General features: G+C 40.8%; 1 protein-coding gene across 4 annotated transcripts in view; it reads right to left on the bottom strand.

Moving 5' to 3' along the window:
• The window catches only part of LOC122563731 (uncharacterized), a 71,704-nt gene that overhangs the window by 15,502 nt on the left and 34,131 nt on the right, over positions 1–22,071 (bottom strand). For all 4 annotated transcript variants that reach the window (XM_087976901.1, XM_043717878.2, XM_043717877.2 and 1 more), the window contains exon 7: positions 9,500–9,671. In XM_087976901.1, the coding sequence (XP_087833027.1) occupies positions 9,500–9,671 (172 nt within the window). The remainder of the gene's footprint in view (positions 1–9,499; positions 9,672–22,071) is intronic.

Raw genomic sequence — 22,071 nt, 5'->3', positions numbered from 1 at the left:
ATACTTTTATTTCAAATCAATTCTTCTAAATTCTCCTTGACATCCTAATCCACTATTCCCCACAAACTACACTCAGACCAAAACACAGCCGCCAACTTCCAATCTTGCAACTGACAATGGCTTCCTGTTCCCACATGTATTCAGCTTAAGGTCTTATTGTTATCTCTGTACAAGCTTTACTGCTACTGAATTTATACACTTTCCTTATATTGCTTCCCGCATACTTCAGCCCTTTAATTTTCATCCAGCTTCCTCACTTTGCTTTACTTGTGGGAAGACCCGACAGTTGTCCTGCTTTAACACTCTGGCATTCTCTTTATCGGTGGGAGTGACTGGAATACAATCATTTGGAGAAAAGTTGAAAATGTGTTGCTGGAAAAGTGCAGCAGGTCAGGCAGCATCCAAGGAACAGGAGAATCGACTTTTCGGGCATAAGCCCTTCTTCAGGAATGCCCGAAACGTCGATTCTCCTGTTCCTTGGATGCTGCCTGACCTGCTGCGCTTTTCCAGCAACACATTTTCAGCTCTGATCTCCAGCATCTGCAGACCTCACTTTCTCCCCATTTGGAGAAAAGGTCTCATAAATGTTGAACAAATTTTTTAACTCATATTGGGCATCCCTAGGGACTGTGAGCAATCAAAGACAAGAGATTTTGTATTCAACCTGAACCTGTATTCTCATGGCCCAGTAATCCACACACTACCATTCCAATCAAGCCTGTTGCACTTTCTGTCAGTCGCTGTAACCTTACATCAAGTCTATTGGAGCAGAGTGCAGAAGGGATGCCTGGAGCAGCACCAGGCATGCCTGAAACTGAGGTATCGACCTGTTAATGCCACAACACAAGATGACTTGCACATCAAACAGCAGAACCCCAGTTTGCAATTGATAGAGCAAGGTGAACCCATGGTGAACTGACCAGATTTAAAGTTCTGCAGTCCTGCCTCATCTATCCATGGATGGTGGTTGTTGCCAATCCATCCCCAGGGTGGTTCCTCAATTTGTTATGGTTCCTGATGGGATACCATAAACTGTTTAGCTCCCAAGTGAGGAGGGTTTTTTAAAATTCATTTTGTGTGATGTAGGCATCGCTGGCTAGGCCAGTATTTATTGTCCATCCCTAGTTGCCCTTGAGAAGATGGTGGGGAGCTGCCTCTTGAACGGCTGCAGTCTACCGGCTGTGGGTTGACTCACAATGCCCTTAGAGAGGTAATTCCAGGATTTTGACCCAGCGATTGAAGGAACGGTGGTGTATTTCCAAGTCAGGTTGGTGAGTGACTTGGAGGGGACCTTGAAGGTGATGATGTTCTCATACATATGCTCTACTTGTCCTTCTAGATGGAAGTGGTTGTAGGTTTGGAAGGTGCTGCCTGAGGATCTATGGTACATTTCTGCAGTGCATCACACAGACAGTACGCATTGCTGCTACTGAGCATCAGTGGTGGAAGGAGTGGATGCAATGCCAAACAAACAGGCTGCTATGTCCTGGATGGCGTCAAGCTTCTTGAGTGTTGTTGGGGTTGCACCCATCCAGGCAAGTGGGGAGTATCCCATCACACTCCTGACTTGTGCCTTGCGGATGGTGAACAGGCCTTCAGCAGTCAGGACGTGAGTTAGTCACTGCGGTACTCCTAGCCTCTAACCTATTATTGTAGCCATTGTGTTTATGTGGTGAGTCCAGCTGAGTTTCTGATGAACTGACTTTCCTTCTTTGTTCACTCACCCTCCCAAATGGTTTCAAAAATGTTAATCTAAAGAAGAATTCCCTTCTATTAGTAACCCAACACACATATGCACTAACAGTTGATACCAAAGGGGTGGTACAGTGGCTCAGTAGTTAGCATTGCTGCTTACAGCGCCAAGGACCCAGGTTCAATTCCAGCTTTCGGTGACTGTGTGGAGTTTGCACATCCTCCCTATTTCTGCGTGGGCTTCCTCTGGGTGCTCCAGTTTCCTCCCACTGAAACAAAGATGTGCAGGTCAGGTGAATTGGCCATGCTAAATTGCGCATAGTGTTAGGTGCATTAGTCAGAGGGAAATGGGTCTGAGTGGGTTACTCTTCAAAGGACTGATGTGGACTGGTTGGGCTGAAGGGCCTGTTTCCACACTGCAGTGGAATCTAATCAAACATTTACCAGAAGAAAAAGTAATTTGCCACTGGTAACCAAGTCCATTTGTATTTACCAGTGTTTAAAAGTTATAAAAAGGGATCAATTTCTGAATTGTTTATGACGAATTACTTGCAAGCAGTTGAACTTTGCAGCTGTAGCAGTGGAAGTTACCTGTAATGTTTATGTTGGTAGATAAACTATCAGCTTCATGATCCATAGTTTTGCAGATTGGCTGAAAATCTCTAGCTCTGATGTCTTCCATCGTAAGGTCAGAAGTGGGAATTTTTGCTGATATTTGTACAATGTTCTGCACCATTTGCAACTCCTCAGATACTGAAGCAGTCTCACTTGTCCAGTGAAATCTGGACAACATCCAAGCTTGAGCTGACCAGTGGCAAATTACTTTTGTACCACACAAGTAGCAGATAATGACCATTGCTAACAAGAGAGAATCGAACTATTGCCGGTGACATTTAATGGTATTATCACCGCTGAATCCCCTACCACCAACCTTTGACCAACTAGACCCTATAATAACTAGACTAGACTCTATAATAATATTGTAGCCATGGGAGCAGATGCTGCTAATTCTAAGGCAAGTAACTCAGCTCCTGACTCCTTAAAGCACTTCAACCATCTACAAAGCATAAGTCAGGAGTATCATGTAACTCTCTCCAGTTTCCTGGATGAATGCCACTCCAACAACACTCAAGAAACTTGACACCATTCACTTCAAAACAGCCCACTTGATTGGCACTATATCCCCAAACATCCACTCTCTCCATCACAGACACTCAGTAACAGCACTGCATAGAATGCAATGTATTTTTTCACCAAGGCATCTTGGTCAGCACCTCCTGAACCAACAACCATCTAGAGTCACAGGGGCAATAGCTATCTAGGAGTACCACCAGCTGCAAGTTCATCTCCAAGCCGCAAACTATTTGACCCTGAAATATATTGCCTTTCCTTCAATATCACTATGGCAAGATTCTGAAGCTGCCTCCCGAGCAACATTGTAAGTGTACTTATACCACATAGTGCAACAGTTCAAGCAGCATCTTCTCAAGATCACTTGGGATGGGTAATAAATACTGATCCAGTGGTCTGGCTGCTTTCATTGCTTTCTTTGGATTTTGTAGCAGTTTTGACACATTTGGCTTGCTAGGCCATTTCAGAATCCAATTGAGAGCCAATGACATTGCCGTGAATGTGGAGTTACATGCAGGCCAAATTAGATAAGGAGACACTTACTTCCTCCCTTAAGCAAACAGAAACAGAAATTGCTGGAAAAGCTCAGCAGGTCCAGCAGCATCTGTGGAGACAAATCAGAATTAACGTTTCAGGTCCAGTGAACCTTCCTCAGAACTGCAAATGATGCAAGACCTGCTGAACTTTTTCAGCAATTCTGTTTTTGTTTCTGATTTACATTATCTGCGGTTCTTTCGGTTTCCTTCCTTAAGAGTATGCGACATTGCACGTCTGCATCCATTAATCAGGCCCACAGAAATGCAGCTCTGTTTTTCTTGGCTTTGTAGCTGTTTTTATTGGCAGAGGTAGCTGAGATAAAGCAGAAACAAATCCATCAATAAACAAATGAAAACAAATATGCCATCTACCTGTGCAAGTAAACATCAAAGTGAGAACTTTCTTGTATCAAGTGACAAGTTTAAATTTCTGACAGTGTACCCAAATAAAAGCTGGCATGCGTAATCCTGACATTTAAGGACAAAACACGTTAGTGAACTTTTCTTTGAAAGAAAAGCTTGTGCCTTTGTGACCTCAGGATCTCAGGAAGGATATCACAACCAATTAAAAACCTTTTGAGTGTAATGTTGTCGTTATAGGGGAATTTCAGCAGCCAACTTACATACAACATGGTCCAAACAAAAGCATTGCAATAACAACCAGGTTATTTCATGTAGTCTTTTCAGTGGCAGTTCATTTTAAAGTGTAAGCAACTTATAACAAAGGTTACATGACTGCAGAAAGTGACACATTTACAGTGTTCTTACAAACACATTTGTCGAAACAGCCTCCTTTACCGTTACGTTACCCAATAAAACAAAAAATTATAAATTATAAATAAACACTGTATTTCTTCCAGTCAGTGCCACATATGTCTGTTCCAGCAGTTAAATGTCACCCACAATCTCTATAACATTCTGATCTTTTAATGGCATATGTATGAGTTGGTGTTAGCGGTTCATCTAATATCTGTTCATTCCTGGACTGCAATTCCTTCTCCAGGGAGAGCTAGTCCCATTGAAAGTGCAGTTGCTATGGTAACTGTAGTTTGTTTCTAGTAAAAATTACTTTTTGCTTCAATGCCACTGTATACCCTTACAAGTGAGCTTGCATAGAGGTTCATATTCTGATGACGAATTACACAAGGAGTTTATCAGAGAGTTCACAAATCCAACAAATCATTTGCATCACTTTTCTGTTAGTTGTTGTATTTCTGCTGCAGTTATCACCTTGTCAACAATAATCTATATACTTGACCTCAGAATAATCAATTTTATCTTTTTCTGTTCAGCTTCAGGCTCATCTGGCAATCTACCTTTAGCCATCACACTATAATATGATCTATGACTATGATTATTTCTTCATTGTATCTCCATATCCATAGACTTGGCAGATCATCAATCAAATTATCCACTCTAGGAAGATCATTGGCTATCTCATGTTCCTTTGTATTGATGCTGTTCCATAGCAGCGGAAATGCCAACCAACATGCAGAGCCATCTGTGCTCCTGAATGGCATTCAGAATGTAATTAGAAAATTGTTGCTTTCACCCAGTTTCACTTGCCAGTAACCATCCTTTACTTCTGTCTTGTTGTGGCAACATTTATTAAATGATTGATGTGAAGCAACCTCAAAGCTTTATGGAGATTGTTTGGATTTATGCATAATGTCAGATTTCCAGTCTTTTTCACTGTTACCATTCTGCTAATTCAGTTGGTAGGAATTATCACTTCCTTGATTAATCCCTTCTTTTTGACCTGTTCTATCTTGTCTTTTAGGCTAAATTGAGGGCCGCTGGAACTCTCCTCCACAGATATGAAGTTGGTTTCCCATTCTCATCCACTTTGATGGATGTTCACCAGGAAGACATCTACAACCTGAAAAAAAATCTTTGCAACCTCTTCTGGTCAGCAGTCAATAGCATAATGTGGCTTGCAAAATGCTGCAAATCTCTTCTGGTACATGTAGCATTACCTTTCCAAACTTTAAATTTTCTTCAACTGAGATGAATGTCTAAACTATCTAAAACTCCAGATGTTAACTTTTCACATTGCACTGAGCTCTCAGCTCTATTTGTCCTCTGGGAACACGAATCATTCTATTATATAACCTCAGCTTTACCTGCGAGAGCTTCATTATAGGGTCATCATCCTGCGTCACTTTGCAAAAGTTGGAGAAACACATTATCTTCCACATAGCAATGCCATTTATTGGCAACTTCATGTTCATTTAATGCTCACCTTCTACTGTCATCATTCTAATAGTCACAAGCTTTTAATCACCTTTAAACCAGATGCCATTATATCTGTGATCATTCAGCAGAATCCAGCAGCCATCCTTACCTGATTGCTTTGTTTCCTTCAAAATATATACCTGTGTGCAAAGTAGTACAGCTTCTTAGGGTGGCATTGTGGTTCAGTGGATTGTACTGATTCCTCACAGCACCAGGGTCCCAGTTTCAATTCCAGCCTTAGGTGACTGTCTGTGTGGAGTTTGTAGTGGGAGCGTGGGTTTCCTCTGGGTGCTCCGGTTTCCTCCCACAGTCCAAAGATGTGTAGATCAGGTGAATTGGCTATGCTAAATTGCCCAGAGTGTTAGGTGCATTAGTCAGAGGGAAATGGGCCTGGGTGGGTTACTCTTCACAGGGTCGGTGTGGACTGGTTGGGCCGAACGGCCTGTTTCCACGCTGTAGGGAATCTAATCTTGTAGTTGGAGCACTGCTTTTCATACACTGGACATGCTCTCTTGCCTTTTCTCTTGTTTCCTTGTAAATATTTGCAAGCATTTTTTCCTTTGTTCTAATTAAATTGATCTGATTATCATTCAAAAAACTCTTGTGATTGACTCCTTAATTGATTCGTGTGGGTGAACAGGTTGACCACATTTATATTGATGCAAATTGCTGGAAAGACCATTAAATATCCATTGTGGCCAAAGAAGATGCTGAAAAGAGGAGAGCTGATTCTCATTTCGTGGTAACAGCAAATGAGGAAAAATTAGCAATTCGCCTAGAACCATTCCCCCATCTTCTCTCTGTGATCCTGCATATTCTACTTTTTCAGATAATCCAATTACTTCTTGAATGTCTCAATTGAACCTGCCTCCACCATACTCTCAGGCAGATCTTAACCACTCACTGCGATGAAAACAAATTTCCTCATGTCTCCATTGCTACTTTTGTCAGTGAATTTAAACTTGTGCCCATTTATTCTCAATCCTTCCATCAGTGATGTATTTTCTTTATTCACTCTGTCTAGAGACCTTAATGATTTTGAATACCTCTGTTAAATCTCCCAAGAAGTACTTTTGCACAGGTTAACCACCACTCCCTCCCCCACAGCCACATTATCATAAACTTCTCCTACACACCCTCTCTTCAGTCTCATGATGAGAATACCCCACTCTGCAATCAGACACCCCTTGATCAGGCAATCCATCTACCGTGTGCACGCTATGAGATTCAAATTCCTAACTGGGTGGAAAGGTTGGAACATCCTGTAAGGTGATACTGAGCTCCCCTGTTCCTGGCAGATCCCAGTCTTACAATGATAAAAGGCTTAGAGTGTGTATGGAAAGTCAGGTGAGCCCCTTGTTGCATACTGAGAGAGTGTATGTCAATTAACTCATCCAAGACTCATTAAAGATACATTGGGTCTGCCATTCATTTTGAGGAGAACAAAAGATAATTTCTTGAGACCTGGTGTATGGCCAGCTTAACAATAACCTGAGACAGCATAGTTCATGGAGGCAATTAATTCCATAGGTATTTAACTTGCAATGTCCTGGAGTATGATTGGAGTGTCTGCAAATCTCTCTGCCGAGCAACTGCAGTTTCCTTCAACTACCTCCCTCATTTGCCTAAGTGTCACAATGATGTGATCTTTTTTTCTGCATGGAAATGAGCTCCAACGCCCAAGATTGGAGGTACCTCAAGGCCTCATCATTCAGATCTGAAATTCTAGGTCACGGTTCCCAAATATATATATATATATATATAAGATTAACTCATTCATGAGAACGAGGCCATCTAATTGGCTACCACATGCCACATTTTTCTTAGCCAATGAAACCAGTCTCCTCCAAGGCACTCCCTGCTCCAGCCCCGAACCCAGATTTTTCTCTCTTTTATTTGCACTCAAACTATCCAAATCCACCTTGTCATTGAAATCTTTCTCCTGCTCCCTCAACCCTATTCCCATGAAACTGATGACCACCCAATTTCTCTTCCTGGCTCCCACTTTATCACTTTGCAGCTTTTGACATGGTTGTCCAAATCATCAACTTATAAAAGCTCTCAAGCACCGTGCAGCTGGATACAATGCAAACACCGAGTTCCATTCTTATACATGTCACCAGAGTTTCACCTGCAATGGCTTCTCTTTCTGTTCCTGAACCATTACCTCCAGTGTTCCCTTAAGATATAATTAAGACTCCCCTATTTCTTATCCTAGACTGCCTCTTAGTGATACACTCCATAAATAAACAGTTTTAATTAACACTAGTACACTGGTAATGTCAGTTTCAAGTCAGGTAAATTTGTGATAATCCAAGAAGACCGTAGGGCTGCTTTCTCATTAGAAGGAGACAACTAATGGCGAGTTGAACCAGATGGTCACCATGCCTCAGGTGAGGGGTGAAGTGGAAAAGGCAAGACTTCCATAGTAACCTCAGCCAGTGCAAGAACTGAACCTGCGTGTTAATGTTGCTCTATATCACAGATGAGCCATCTAGCCAACTGAGCTAACCAACCCCCAACAGGTCCAAGTCAGCACCAGATCTCTTGACACATCTTCCACCTCAAAACTACTACGCTGCTTGTTTGACATCCTGTATTAGATGAGCAGAAATTTTCTCCAACTAAATATTGGGAACTCCACCACAAATCCTATCCTCTCCTGGTCAACTGTTTGCAACCCTGGTTTCATTTCTAATGATGAGGTGAGATTCTGATTATATATCAATACTATTCTTCAACCTTTATATTTCCCTGCTTCACCCATGCCTGTGATGAATTGATGCCAAAACATTCATCTTTTAATATCTTTGTTGCCTCTAGTCTTGACTACTCCAACCCAGACCCTCATTCACCAAGTTCAGATAATCCATTATTTCTCTGCCAACTGACTTATGTTGACTCCTGGTTGAACACCTTAGTATTAAAATCCTTTTCTTCACTTTCAAATTTGTCTATAGACTTTTGTCTCTTTACCTCCATAACTACCTCCACTCCTACAATTCCAACAGTCCTCCAAGACTGTGTTACATTAATTCCAGCCTCCTTATTATTTCTAATTTAATTGTTTCACCATTAGTTGTGTCCCTTCAACTGCTGAGGGCCTAAATTACCTCACCATATACCTCTCTATTTTCTCCTTTAAGTAACTACTTAAAATCTACTTCTCACCTGCTAAATATTCCCGAACTTCTAACTTTGTTTGATGATGCTACTGTGAAATAACTTTGGGACATTATACTGTGTTAATGTGTCTTATAAGTACAAGTTATGCTTTCTTAAAATTCTTTCAAGGGATGCGGGCACTGCTGACATTGCCAGCATTTATTGCCCTTGAGAAGGTAGTGATGGAACAGCCTTATTGAAATGCTGCATTCCATATGGTGTAAGTGCTGGTAATAAAGAGGTTGCATGCGAAAGATGAACAATATAGATCCAAGTGAGGGTGATGTGTGACCTGGAGGGGAGCTTGCAGGTGGTGATACTCCAAAAGCACGTGCTGCACTTTCTCCTTCTAAGTAGTATAGGTCATGGGTTTGGAAGGTGCTGTTGAAAGACCCCTGGTGTGTTACTGGAGTGCATCTTGTAAACAATACACACTGCTGCAAGTAAATGAATGTTGAAAGTGGTGGTTTGAGTGCAAATTAAGTGGGGCTGCATTGTTCTAGATGCTGCTGAGTACATTGAGAGTTGTCAATGCACTCATCCTGGTAAATGGAAAGTATTCCATCATTTCTGTCTTGAATGAGTCTGTTGCAAACTAATTGATCGAGAGTAATTGCAATGATCAATGAACATCTTTCAGTGTCATTATAATAACTACCACAGTGGTAGAAGATGAGCTGTATGGACCTTAGTTTCTCTTGGTCACCAGTTCTTTTATTTTTACAACACTGACAACTGACCTGTATGGAAGCGAGACAATGGAGCTGTTGCTTTCCAGTGATGAGGTGACAGAAGTGGGCCCATGTGGAAAGCTACATAAAGGCATTGCCGTGATATAATGCTTGACATTGGGCTCACTTCTAAATGACATCATCTCGGCTTGATCACTTTCGTCAAACTGTGATAGGAAATCTGTTAGATTACAAGCAAAGCAGAATATGTCTTACATTAATCAAACAGCTTCTTTATACATTAGGGAAAAATGAACAGTTTTAATAAATAATTTACAGTATATTTGAAAAATCTTACACATATGAGCAGTTCCTTTTATTAGTTTTTTGTTACACTTCTATTTAGTTTTTGCAATATAAATTCTAATGTCCACTTTACAATGGTAATTATCTATGTAAACTTGTCACATTGTAACCACATCCTCCAACCAGTAGTGGTGCTGTATCTCCCGATTGTCAGCTTATACTGCAAAGGGAACTCTTTCTGCTCCACACAACTCTAACTTCCAAGAAGTGGTAAATTTTGCAACATATTGCTAATAATGTAAAATCAAAGTATTAAATTTAAAATTGAAATTGAATTCTAGCCCTTATGGCTGAACATGCACTTTGCCTAAACTTACACATGGCTTTGATTCTTCATCTATAAAGTCTCCAGAGGTCAACTATTTAAAATTAAAATGAATTGAGCACAGCTTGTTGAATTTTTGTAACTTCTACTACTTACTGGACTTTTTCAATCAATATCCCAGTGCCGGAAGGTGAGAAAAAAAATTTCTTTGTGAAATAGTGTCAGACAAAGTGTTTGATGAATTAGAGGACAGTGAATGCCTGTGGGTCATTTTCATCAAAGTCTGACTCACAAGTGACACTTGTTATAGAGCCATAGAGCTGCACAGCACAAAAACAGACCCTTCGGTCCACTTGTCCATGATGACCAGATATCTTAAATTAACCTAGTCCCAATTTGGTTCATATCCCTCCAAACCCTTACTATTCATATACCCATCCAGATGCCTTTTAAATGTTATAATTGTCCCAGCGTCCACCACTTCCTCTGAAAGCTCATTTCATTCACGCACCACCCTCTGAATGAGAAAGTTGCCCCCTCAATCCCTTTTCAATCTTTCCTCTCTCACCTTGAACCTATGCTTTCCAGTTTTGGACTTCGCTATCCTGGGGAAAAGATCTTGGCTAGTCACCATATCCATACCCTTCTCGACTTTATAAACCTCTGCACGGTCACCCCTCAGACTCCAACGCTCCAGGGAAAATAGATCCAGCCTGTTCAGCCTCTCTCCGTAGCTCAAACCCTTCAGTCCTGGCAATATCCTTGTAAATCCTTTGTCTACACTTTCAAGTTTGACATAATCTTTCCTATAACAGGGAGACCAGAATTGAATGCAATATTCCAAAAGTGGTCTAACTAATTTCCTGTGCAGCCACAACATGACCTCGCAACTCCAGTACTCAATGCACTGATTAATAAAGACAAGTGTACCAAACACTTCTTTCAATTACCCTGTCAACCTGTGATTCCACCTTCAAGGAATCATGAAGCCGCAATCGAAGGTCTCTTTGTTTGACAACACTATCCAGGACCCCACCATTAAATCCTGCCATGATTTGCCTTACCAAAATGCAACACCTCACATTTATCTAAATTGAACTCCACCTGCCACTTCTCAGTCCATCGGCCCATCTGATCAAGGTCCCATTGTACTCTGAGAAACCTTCTTCATATTCTATTGCACCACCAATTTGAGTGTGATCTGCAAACTTACTAACTACTCCTGCTTTATTCACATCAAAATCATTGATATAAATGACAAAAAGCAGTGGACCCAGCACCAATCCTTACAGCATACCGTGGGTCTCAGGCCTCCAGTCCAAAAAACTCTCCACCACCATTCTCATACTTTCAAGCCTATTTTGTATCCAGATGGCTAGCTCTCCCTGGATTCCATGTGACACAACTTTGCTATTCAGTCTATCATGCAGAACCTTATCAAACGCTTTACTGAAGTCCATACAAACAATGTTCACTGCTCTGCCTCCAGCAATCTTCTTTGCCACTTCTTCAAAAAACTTAATCAAGATGTTTCTCCTGCAATTGTCATATTTGTTATTGTTTTATTAACTGTTTACCTTTACTCTTATCTCTTTTTCTGAATATTTATATCCTTTTATTTAAAATTCTGTCTGTCTTTAGCTTTCATTATTTAATTTTAAAAGGATGCAAAGTTAACCCAGTTACTACTCAATAACCAAAAGAAGAAGCCTGCATTTATGTGATCTCTTTCATAGCTTCAGGTTGTTCTAACTAAGTACTTTTTGAAGTGTAGTCAATATTGTAATGTGGGAAATTAATGGGCTAATTTATACAGAGCAAACTCCCACCACCACCATTTTGAAAATAATCAGATAATCTTTTTCTGTGATGTTGATTGCGAGAGGTCATGACATTGTGGAGAATCTGCCAGCATTTCTTCAAAATTGTACCATGTGATCATTTGTGTATGATTGAAGGTTTGATGGGGCATCAGTGTAACTTTTTTTTATTCGCTCGTGGGACATGGGCATTGTTGGCTGGGCCAACATTGATTGATTGTTCCTAGATGCCCTTGAAAAAGTGATGATGCAATACATTCTTGAGCCACTGAAGTCCATGGTAAATCCACAATACCCTAAGGAGGGAATTCCAGAATTTGGGCCCAACAGTATTGAAGGAATGTGATAAATTTCCAAGTCAGAATGACTTGGAGTGTGTTTCCATGTATTTTCTGGCCTTGTCCTTCTAGCTAGAAGTGGTCATGGGTTTGGAAGGTGTTGATAAGGAGCCTTGTTGAATTTTTGCAGTACATCTTGTAAATGGTATACACTACTCCTATTGAACATTGGTGGTGGAGGGAATGGATGCTTGTGGATGTGGTACCAGTCAAGAGGGCTGTTATGTCCAGGATGGTGTCAAGCTTCTTGAATGGTGAGCTAAACTCACCTAGGCAAGTCATGAGTATTTTAACACAATCTTGACTCACGAATTGTAGATCTGGACGGGCTTTGGGTTGTCAGGAGGTGAATTATTCACTGCCAGTTTCCGAGCTTCCAACCTGTTCTTGTACCTACTGTGTTTATATGGTGAGTGCAGTTGAGTTTCTGACCAATGGCAACCCATAGGATGTTGATACTGTGGGCTTCAGTTATGGTAGCTCCATTGAATGTCATGGGGCAATGGTTAGATTATCTCCTCTTGGAGATGATCATTGCCTGGCATTTGTGTGACACAAATGTTATTTGTCACTTGTCAGCTCAAACCTGGATATTGATTGGGTCTTACTGCATTTTGATCTGAACTCTTTCAGTATCTGAGGAATCGTGAATCATGCCGAACATTGCACACTCATCAGTAAACATCCTCACGTCTGACCTAGTGACATCGGGAAAGCTGTTGATGTAGCAACTGAAGATAGTTGGGCCTAGGATATTACCTTGAGGAACACCTGCAGAGATGTCCTGGAGCTGAGATTATGTTCACTGTGTCATCACACCCAAGAGTGGCACTTTCTGGTAGCTATCTCAATGTTGCACTGAAGTGTCAACTGTCGTCCCATTGTTGGAACAAAATTTTTGATTAGATTTCTTACAGTATGGAAACAGGCCCTTCGGCCCAACAAGTCCACACCGACCCTCTGAAGAGTAACCCACCCAGACCCATTCCCCCTGACTAATGCACCTAACACTATGGGCAATTTAGCATGGTCAATTCACCTGACCTGCACATCTATGGATTGTGGGAGGAAATCGGAGCAAACCCAAGCAGACATGGAGAGAATGTGCAAACTCCATACAGACAGTCGCTCAAGGCAGGAATTGAACCCAGGTCCTTGGCACTATGAGGCAGCAGTGTTAACTGCTGAGCCACTTTGCCACCCTAAGTTCCAAGTGGCATGCCCACTCCAGGACTTGAACACATGTTGTGACTCCATTGCAGTCCTGAGGGAGGTGCTATCTTTAGGATGAAATGATAAACTGAAAACTCATCTGACTTGACAGGTGAACGCAAAAGATCCTATGCCACTAATCTGAATAAGAATGAGGGACATTCCCAATATCCTGGCCAGAATTTGTTGCTCAATCAACAACACAGAAAACAAATATCTCGGTCATTAATGCTTGTGCGAAACATGGTTGCCATGTTCCCTACATAACAACAGCTACTGCATTTTATTGGCTGAAATGTTCCATTATGGAAAAACTAAATGACTTGTTCAAGTCTCAATAATGGGACTTGAATCCACCATCACTGGGAAGCATGAAAGAAAACTCTTGAACTCAGACTCTGAATAACCTTGAATTCCTAGTCGTTGTGCTTTGCACTTCTCCCTCCAGTCTATACATCACCAACATAGTATGAGTTACCATGTGCAACCACATTTTTGAAAGGATCCTCTACAGAGGTAAACAGTTAACATGTTCTTGTAGAGCCTTTAGCTGAAATGGTGAACAGGATGAGGTATTCTCAGATTTATAACATTGCAAAATTTCGAGTAATTCTCAACCTCTGCAGGAATCCAAACACATTCCATGGGAAATCTCCTGGCATCGCCTTTGTTTTCTGAACGTGAAAAATAAACCCTGTGATTTTTGACTGTGCTTTAGTTTGCTTTGTTTTTAAATGTTATTTTAGGGTCGTAGCCATGGTAATGGTTACAATAGAATGCAGGCCTGAACATGTCAACATCAAATATGTGCTTAAGGATACCATCAACAACAGTGGAAATGATCAAACACAGTGTAGTTGCAATCTTCTGCAGAAACTGCATTTACTATCCACTGCAATAAAAGTTCAGCAATTTGTTTCATATTTTGTAAAGGGGCAAAAAACCTTCTTAAATAAATTCTAAAACCTTCTAAAAAACACTTTCCCATACTTCAACTTGTTTTTAATAAGTTGTTCTTTATGTAACCTTGGATTGTATTCAGATCTTTTATAAAGAGATTAAAATCAACCCATGCCACAGCTTTTTGATTCCTTCTCTTGTTATGAAGAAAGCAGCTATTAGATGAGGATCAGGAACAGGAGGAAGGAACATGAACCAAAGGCTATTTTGCCATCTCCTCCACAAATCTTTGCTGAAATCAGCATAGTAGAAGCAGAGCAGAAATGAAGTTACGGCCTACCCTGTTCTATATGGTTAATTACAACAGTGTGAAATAGTGCAGCAGGAGACCATTCGATCTATTGTTCTCTTTGCAGGTCTTTGAAAGGGCTGGCTAATTTGTCACATACGATAAAAACAAGGACTGCAGATGCTGGAAACGAGATTCTAGATTAGAGTGGTGCTGGAAAAGCACAGCAGTTCAGGCAGCATCCGAGGCGCAGGAAAATCTACATTTCGGGCAAAAGCCCTTCATCAGGAATATTCTTGATGAAGGGCTTTTGCCCGAAACGTCGATTTTCCTGCTCCTCAGATGCTGCCTGAACTGCTGTGCTTTTCCAGCACCACTCTCATCTGGACCCTAATTTATCACACGCTCCCACTCTCCCACTATTGTCCAGCATATTTATCCTTTTTCAGTATTTATTTAGTTCTCTTTGAATCTAATCACATCTACCTTTCAGACAGTGCATTTGGTTGTGGTTCCATGTTTGCTTAGCACAAATATACCAGCCTCATACCAGGACTAGTAAACCACTTGCAGGTTCTGTTTATTTGAAGCTTTATTACAGGATGTCACAACAAACAGATTCACGATAAAAGTTTTGCCACGCTCTCACACCACATGTTGTAATCTTTGTGCATTGGCTGCTGGCCAAATGTTAAACATCATGATGACTTGCTCATTGGCATATTCCTTCTTAAAGTGATATTATAAACAATCCTGGTCACATCAATTTTGAGCTGTGTTGAAAATAATTCATCTCCCTCTGCTTATTTTATGGCATGTAATCTATGAAATCAGCCAGAGCAGATCTTCATTCATTTCAAGAGTAGTTATTTGAGAGCAGGTTATCAAATGATACAAACGATTTTTTTATTTTGTAACTAAGTCAGATTTGTGCACTCAAACCAGTGCCAAAGTTTAGAACCATAGAGTTCTGACAGTGCGGGAAAAGGCCACTTGGCCCATTGTATCTGCAGTGACCCTCCAAACAGTGTCCCACCCAGACCCATGCCCCAACCAATCCCTGTATACCTGTATTTACCATGGCTAATCCACCTAACCTGCATGCCTTTGGACTGTGGGAGGAAACCTACTCGGATGTGGGGAGAACAAGCAAATAGGTTTTTGCAAGGTTTGTAGCTTAGGTTGAGGTTTAGGGTGTAGGTTTGCTCGCTGAGCTGTAGGTTTGATATCCAGACGTTTCATTACCTGGCTAGGTAACATCATCAGTGGCGACCTCCAAGTGAAGCGAAGCTGTTGTCTCCTGCTTTCTATTTATATGATTGTCCTGGATGGGGTTCCTGGGGTTTGTGGTGATGTCATTTCCTGTTCATTTTCTGAGGGGTTGATAGATGGTATCTCAATCTGTGTGTTTGTTTATGGCATTGTGGTTGGAGTGCCAGGCCTCTAGGAATTCCCACCTAATTTGCAGCATGGTCTATAACAGATGAATCTGGGAACCAATTTGTGCAGGATTAGTGGATGAATACTGGGAGTTTACTCCTGTCCTTGAATTGTTATTGGACATGCAATGAAATAACATAATAATTCAGACAGTTGAGACAGATGTGGGAGAAGCTGAATATACTAATCTTCATGACACCATCCTTCTAATCTTGGAATGTATTCAAATCCCATTCAAAGCAATAAAAACAAAATAATTTCACTTCAATGATTCCTCTTCCTGTCATGAAGATGTCTCCAGGAGGCAGCACATGGGCAATGAATAAGAGAAGAATAACTGCAGTGGAGTAGACAGTCATTGCTAATGATGCATTGATTATATTGGCACATAGAGGAATCAAATCTGGATGGGAATGAGACACTGGTGTTATGTAGGCAGGCCACAGAGGAGGCATCGGGTAGTAAATGTAATGATTGTACAAGCACAGAAAGGTTGAAGATTTTAAATAACATTCTACGCTTGGATTCATATAGAATCTCACTGATGCATTCAAATTGGGACCAGTGGAATTATAGTCAGTAACAAGGCCTTGCGGGGAGGTTATTACTGGACTGCAGTTGGAAAGAGCAGGGACATTCAGTATCAGCTTGTTAAGGAAGGCATGATATCATTTTTGCAAGATGGGGACTTCTGTTAAAATTCACGACATTTAAAAATGATTGGAAATGTTAGCATTTAATGCCCATTCCTATTTGAGAAGGTGGTAACAAGCTGCCATATTGTGGCCCTGCAGTTTATGACTGTTATAGAGTCATAGAGATGTACAGTACAGAAACAGACCCTTCAGTTCAACTCATCCACACCGACCAGATATCCTAAATTAACCTAGTCCCATTGCCAGCATTTGGGCAATTGCCCTCTAAACCCTTCCTGTTCATATTCCCATCCAGATTCCTTTTAAATGTTGTAATTGTACCAGCCTCCACCACTTCCTCTGGCAACTCATTCCATGCATGCATCATGCTATGCATGAAAAAGGTTCCCCTCAGGTCCCTTTTATGTCTTTCCCCTCTCACCTTAAACCTATGCCCTCGAGTTTTGGACTCCCCGACCCCAGGGAAAAGACCTTGTCTATTTACCCTATCCATGCCCCTCATCATTTTATAAACACTATAAGGTCACCCCTCAGCCTCCGGCACTCCAGTGAAAATAGCCCCAGACTATACAGCCTCATCCAATAGGACAAACCCTCCAACCCTGGCAACATCCTTTTAAATCTTTCAGAATCCTTTCAAATTTCACAACATCTTATCTATAGGAGGGAGGCCAGAATTGCACGCAGTATTCCAAAAGTGGCCTAACCAATGTCCTGTGCAGCCACAATATGACCTCCCAACTCCTATACTTAATAAAGGAAAGCATACCAAACACTTGCCTCACTATTCTATCTACCTGTGACTCCACTTTCAAGGAACTATGAACATGCACTTCAAGATCTCTTTGTTCAGCAACATTTCACAGGACCTTACCATTAAGTGTATAATGTTATGACATGGTGGTAAACCCCTCTGTAAATTAAACCAAACACCCAGAAAAGCTCACCACGCCTCATAATCTGTTAAAATATAAGCAACAGAGAACTCCAAAATTCCACTATTAAGGGAAAATAAAGTGACACAATCCTTTATCAAAATCTGAAAAGCTCAGAAATCCGAAGCTTTCTTTGTAAAGTTTGTTTCTCATTAGCAAGGCTGTTTGGCATGCAAACAGTTAACCCAACTCCACACTCACTCAGCCCATGTCACTCACATGTGACGTGGCAGCGTAGCCCAGCACTGGCAGTGATGTCTCAGGACTCACAGTACTCACAGGTGCGTCTGCTGTTCGGTAAAATTTTGTTATTTCACCGTGAAACTGCCACGTATTCTGAAATCCAAAAAATTCCGAATTCTGAAAACTAGCTAGCCCTGAGGGCTTTGAATAAAGAATTGTGTACCTCTAATACCAACTTATTCTTTAACTCTAAAAATGAATATGAAACAATAACTATTCATAACTCTAAGCCCCTCCCACCTTTCTCTTAGCTGCTTATGATCTGCCCCCAACTCTATACAAATATACTGTTCCAATAAAACACTTATTAAAATTACATCAACTTAATTTCAAAACCATACAGCAGTTATCGTCATTGGTGTGTCTTCTTCTGGCTGAAGATCTCCCTGGGTCATCTTGTTTTACTGCGAAGATGTTTCATATGAAAAAGTATCTTTGATAGAGTGTGTTTTGATGGTAGTTACTATCAATTGTAGTTACTCTCTCAAGGCAGTTACTCTGTCTGACTTTCAAAATGCTGCCTTTTTTATATCCCCAACATTGGATGGTCTCACTGGCTTAATGTTGGCAAAAACAATAAATTCAAACTTTGTTGGGTTTTAGTATCTTGTGGCCTAATATGAACCGATTTGTCAAATTCAAATTGTTGTCTAAACAGTAACCGACTCTGATATCTATTTCACAGCCAAATGTTACATATTTTCAATTTTCCAATACACTCTGAGACTGCTAATTAGTCATATGACAGGTGTTTGTAACTCTCAGTGCAATAAGTCCTACACTGATTTGCCTTTCCAAAATGCAATACCTCATATTTTTCTAAATTAAACTGCATCTGCCACTTTTTGGCCCGTTGGCTCATCTGATCATGGTCCTGTTGTACTCTGATGTAGCCTTCTTCGCTATTCACTACACCTCCAGTTTTGATGTCATCTGCAAACTTACTAACCATACCTCTTATGTTCCCATCAAAATCATTTATATAAATGATGAAAAGCAGTGGACCCAGCACTGATCCTTGTAGCAACCACCAGTCACAGGCCACCAGTCTGAAAAGCAACCCTCCACCAAGACCTAAAAGCTTTGTAGCAGATTATTCATGACTGGGTCACTTGGTCAGCCATTTCAGAGGGCAGGTAAGAGTCAATCATATTGCTCTAAGTCTAGAATCACAAATAGTCCAGACACAATAAAGACAGCAGATTTCTCTCCCTGAAGGACATGAACAAACCCAGTGGTTATTTATAATAATCCTGTAATTTCAATGTCAATTTAAATTCTCCCTCTGCCACAGTAGTGTTGGAATTCCATTAGCCCAGGACTCTATTACTAGTCAGCTAAAATAATCAGTATGTTAGTGCACCAAAAAGTGTAGCGCTGGAAAAGACAGCAGGTCAGGTAGCATCCAAGGAAGAGGAGAGTTGACGTTTTGGGCATAAGCACTTCATCAGGAATATTGGGGAGCACAAAGGGGGCTGAGAGATAAATAGGAGCGTAGGGCTGGGGGCTGGGGGAAGGTAGCTGAGAAGGCAATAAGTAGATGCAGGTCGGGGGTGATAGTGATAAGTCGGAGGGGAAGGTGGAGCAGATAGGTGAAAAGGAAGGTGGACAAGTAGGAAAGGTCAAGAGGCTGGTGCCGAGTTGGAGGGTTGGATCTGGGATGAGGTGGAGAGGGGGGACATTAGGAAATTAGTGAAGTTGATGTTGATGCCATATGGTTGAATGGTCCCAAGGCGGAAGATGAGGCATTCTTCCTCCAGTCGTTGGGTTGCTTGGATTTGATGGTTGAGTAGGCCCAGGACTTGCATATCCTTGGCAGAGTGGGAGAGGGAGTTGAAGTGGTCAGACACAGGGCAGTGGGGTTGTTTGGTGTATTTGTCTCAGTGTTGTTCCCTGAAATGTTCTGCGAGTTGGTGTCCTGTCTCCCTGATGTAGAGGGGGCCATATCGAGAGCAATAGACACAGTAGATCAGGTGTTTGGATGTGCAGGAAAATCTCTGCCAGATGGAAGAAAGATCCTTTGGGGCCTTGGATGGAGGTGTTCCAAACATTGACTCTCCTGCTCCTTTCCTGACCTGCTGTGCTTTTCCAGCACCACACTTTTTGACTCTGATCTCCAGCATCTGCAGTCCTTACTTTCTTCATGTTACTGCACCCCACAAATTCCAGTAAATGTCTGTAATTCCTGGATCAAATCCATGTATTTTAGTTCAGAGGAACTCAACAGAGAAGTCAGGATGTATCCTCTGATTTTGAGGATCCTCAGGCAAAGTTTCTAAGATTGGATACAACAATGCAACAAAAACAAGTATGTGTCTTCTGAGCTTGAAATCAGTCTCAGAACATTATGTCCAAGGACAGCCAGAAAATGAAGGATGAAACTCAATGCCAGAAGACGCTGTGAGATGTAACAGAAAAAAGTATGTTTCTGTGTTAACAGTCTCCATCCTCCCTGCCCACTGACTGCTTCTGCAAGTGTTCTATCAACATCTTCAATAGAGTTAAACTTCTCTTCTGGCTGAAATCCTTACCACATGGAGAATCACTTGGCAATCTCAGTTTGAAGACACAATGTTGCACAGCAGTCTTAAATTTATCTTGAAGTTCTCCTGCATAACTGTGGTGAAATTAAACAGAGCGTACAAATTTCCAATTTTTACTTTGCTATGTTTTGTTTTGGGGGGGGGGGAGGTGTGAATCAGCTCTCCCTCTTTTTAACCCCTCTATTGACAACAACAAAGTTTTTTTTTAGTATGCAGCTATACTTGAGAGGGGGTAAGTTAGCTCACTTGGCTAGACAGCTGGTTTGGAATGCAGAGTAATAACAGCTGTGTGGATTCAATGTCTGCACTGGCTAAGGTTACCTTGAGGACTGTCCTCCTCAACTTTTGTCCTCATCAACTTTTGTCCTCATCTGTGGTGCAGTGACCTTCAGGTTAAACTACTGCCACCCATCTCTCTCTAATGACAGAAAGTATCCAGTAGAACTATGGTGACTCTTAGTTCTCTAGACCAAATTGAAGGAGCCACGTACAATGTGGACTTGAGTGAAAGAAAGAGGAAGTTTATTATCTACTAACTCTGAGAAAAATAATAAAATGCAACATCCAACATAAAAGCACATGTATAAAGCTTAAAAAGAGAAGATGTCTACTACCATAGGAAGATGAAGAAAATGCAGTTTTAAAAGGTTCTAGAGTTGTGTTGTTATAGTTAACCTGAGACCACAGCTTTTTAGTTCATGTCTTGTATCTTCAGCAATCGAAAAATTTGTGCAAGTATTGAATTCTCTGGAAGGTTTTCCAATTTGTTTTATCATTGGTGCTGGTTTTTAAAGAAAGAGAGAGAGTTGCCCAATCCCCACTATTCCTAATAATTTACTTGCTCTGCCAAGCAGCTACATGCGATTTATTTGCATGTTCCTGAGTCTGTCTCCATTGTCTTTGCAATTTAGATAGCTGCAGGTAACCTTTCATATCCAATATGTATAATCTATCATACATGTCTAAATTAAAACAGGAGATATCAATTTTGTGATGCTTGACTCAGTTGGTTTCATGCCTTTTGATTAAATGGGAATTTCAGTTCAGATAATTTTATTTATTCCACACTGGCTTCCAAACCTGTAGAAGTCTGTGGTCAAGTGATCAGCTACAGCTATTTTAAATGTTTCTTCCTTTATAAAAAACACCTTTAGTCCATAAATGTCTCATGTACTAAATCAGATAATGGAAGTTGAAACTTGATAGTTCACATTAACCACCATTGTGACAACTTTGAACTTTTGTAAAAAGTGAACAATGTATTTTGATGATCACAACATACTTAAGAATGTGACTAATCCTAACAAGGTACCTAATGATATCAAAATAGAACTCAATATTTCTTTTAGTTATTAATGTAGAATAGAGAGAATGATTCAGAAATCATTTGTTCCGCACTTTCAGATAATGCAAAAGCTGCAAGGAGAGGAGCTGAGTATATGGTCACTTAATTAAAAATGATCAAAAATGAACTGTAGTTGATACATTTGCTATCAACCATCTGTAAAACTTTATACATCTGAATCAAAAGCAAGTGATTGACTTCAACAATACACAAAGAGATTGTTGAATAAATAATTGCCATGGAAAAATACATTAAAGATATCTTGGTGCTTGATGGCAGGAACATTATA

Source organism: Chiloscyllium plagiosum, unplaced genomic scaffold (genome assembly GCF_037043375.1).
Source record: "Chiloscyllium plagiosum isolate Xiang-an unplaced genomic scaffold, Cpla_swu_hap1 HiC_scaffold_30, whole genome shotgun sequence".
In the NCBI taxonomy this organism is placed as follows: domain Eukaryota; kingdom Metazoa; phylum Chordata; class Chondrichthyes; order Orectolobiformes; family Hemiscylliidae; genus Chiloscyllium; species Chiloscyllium plagiosum.
Note: the sequence above shows the minus strand (reverse complement) of the source record. Positions and strands in the feature narration are given on the sequence as shown.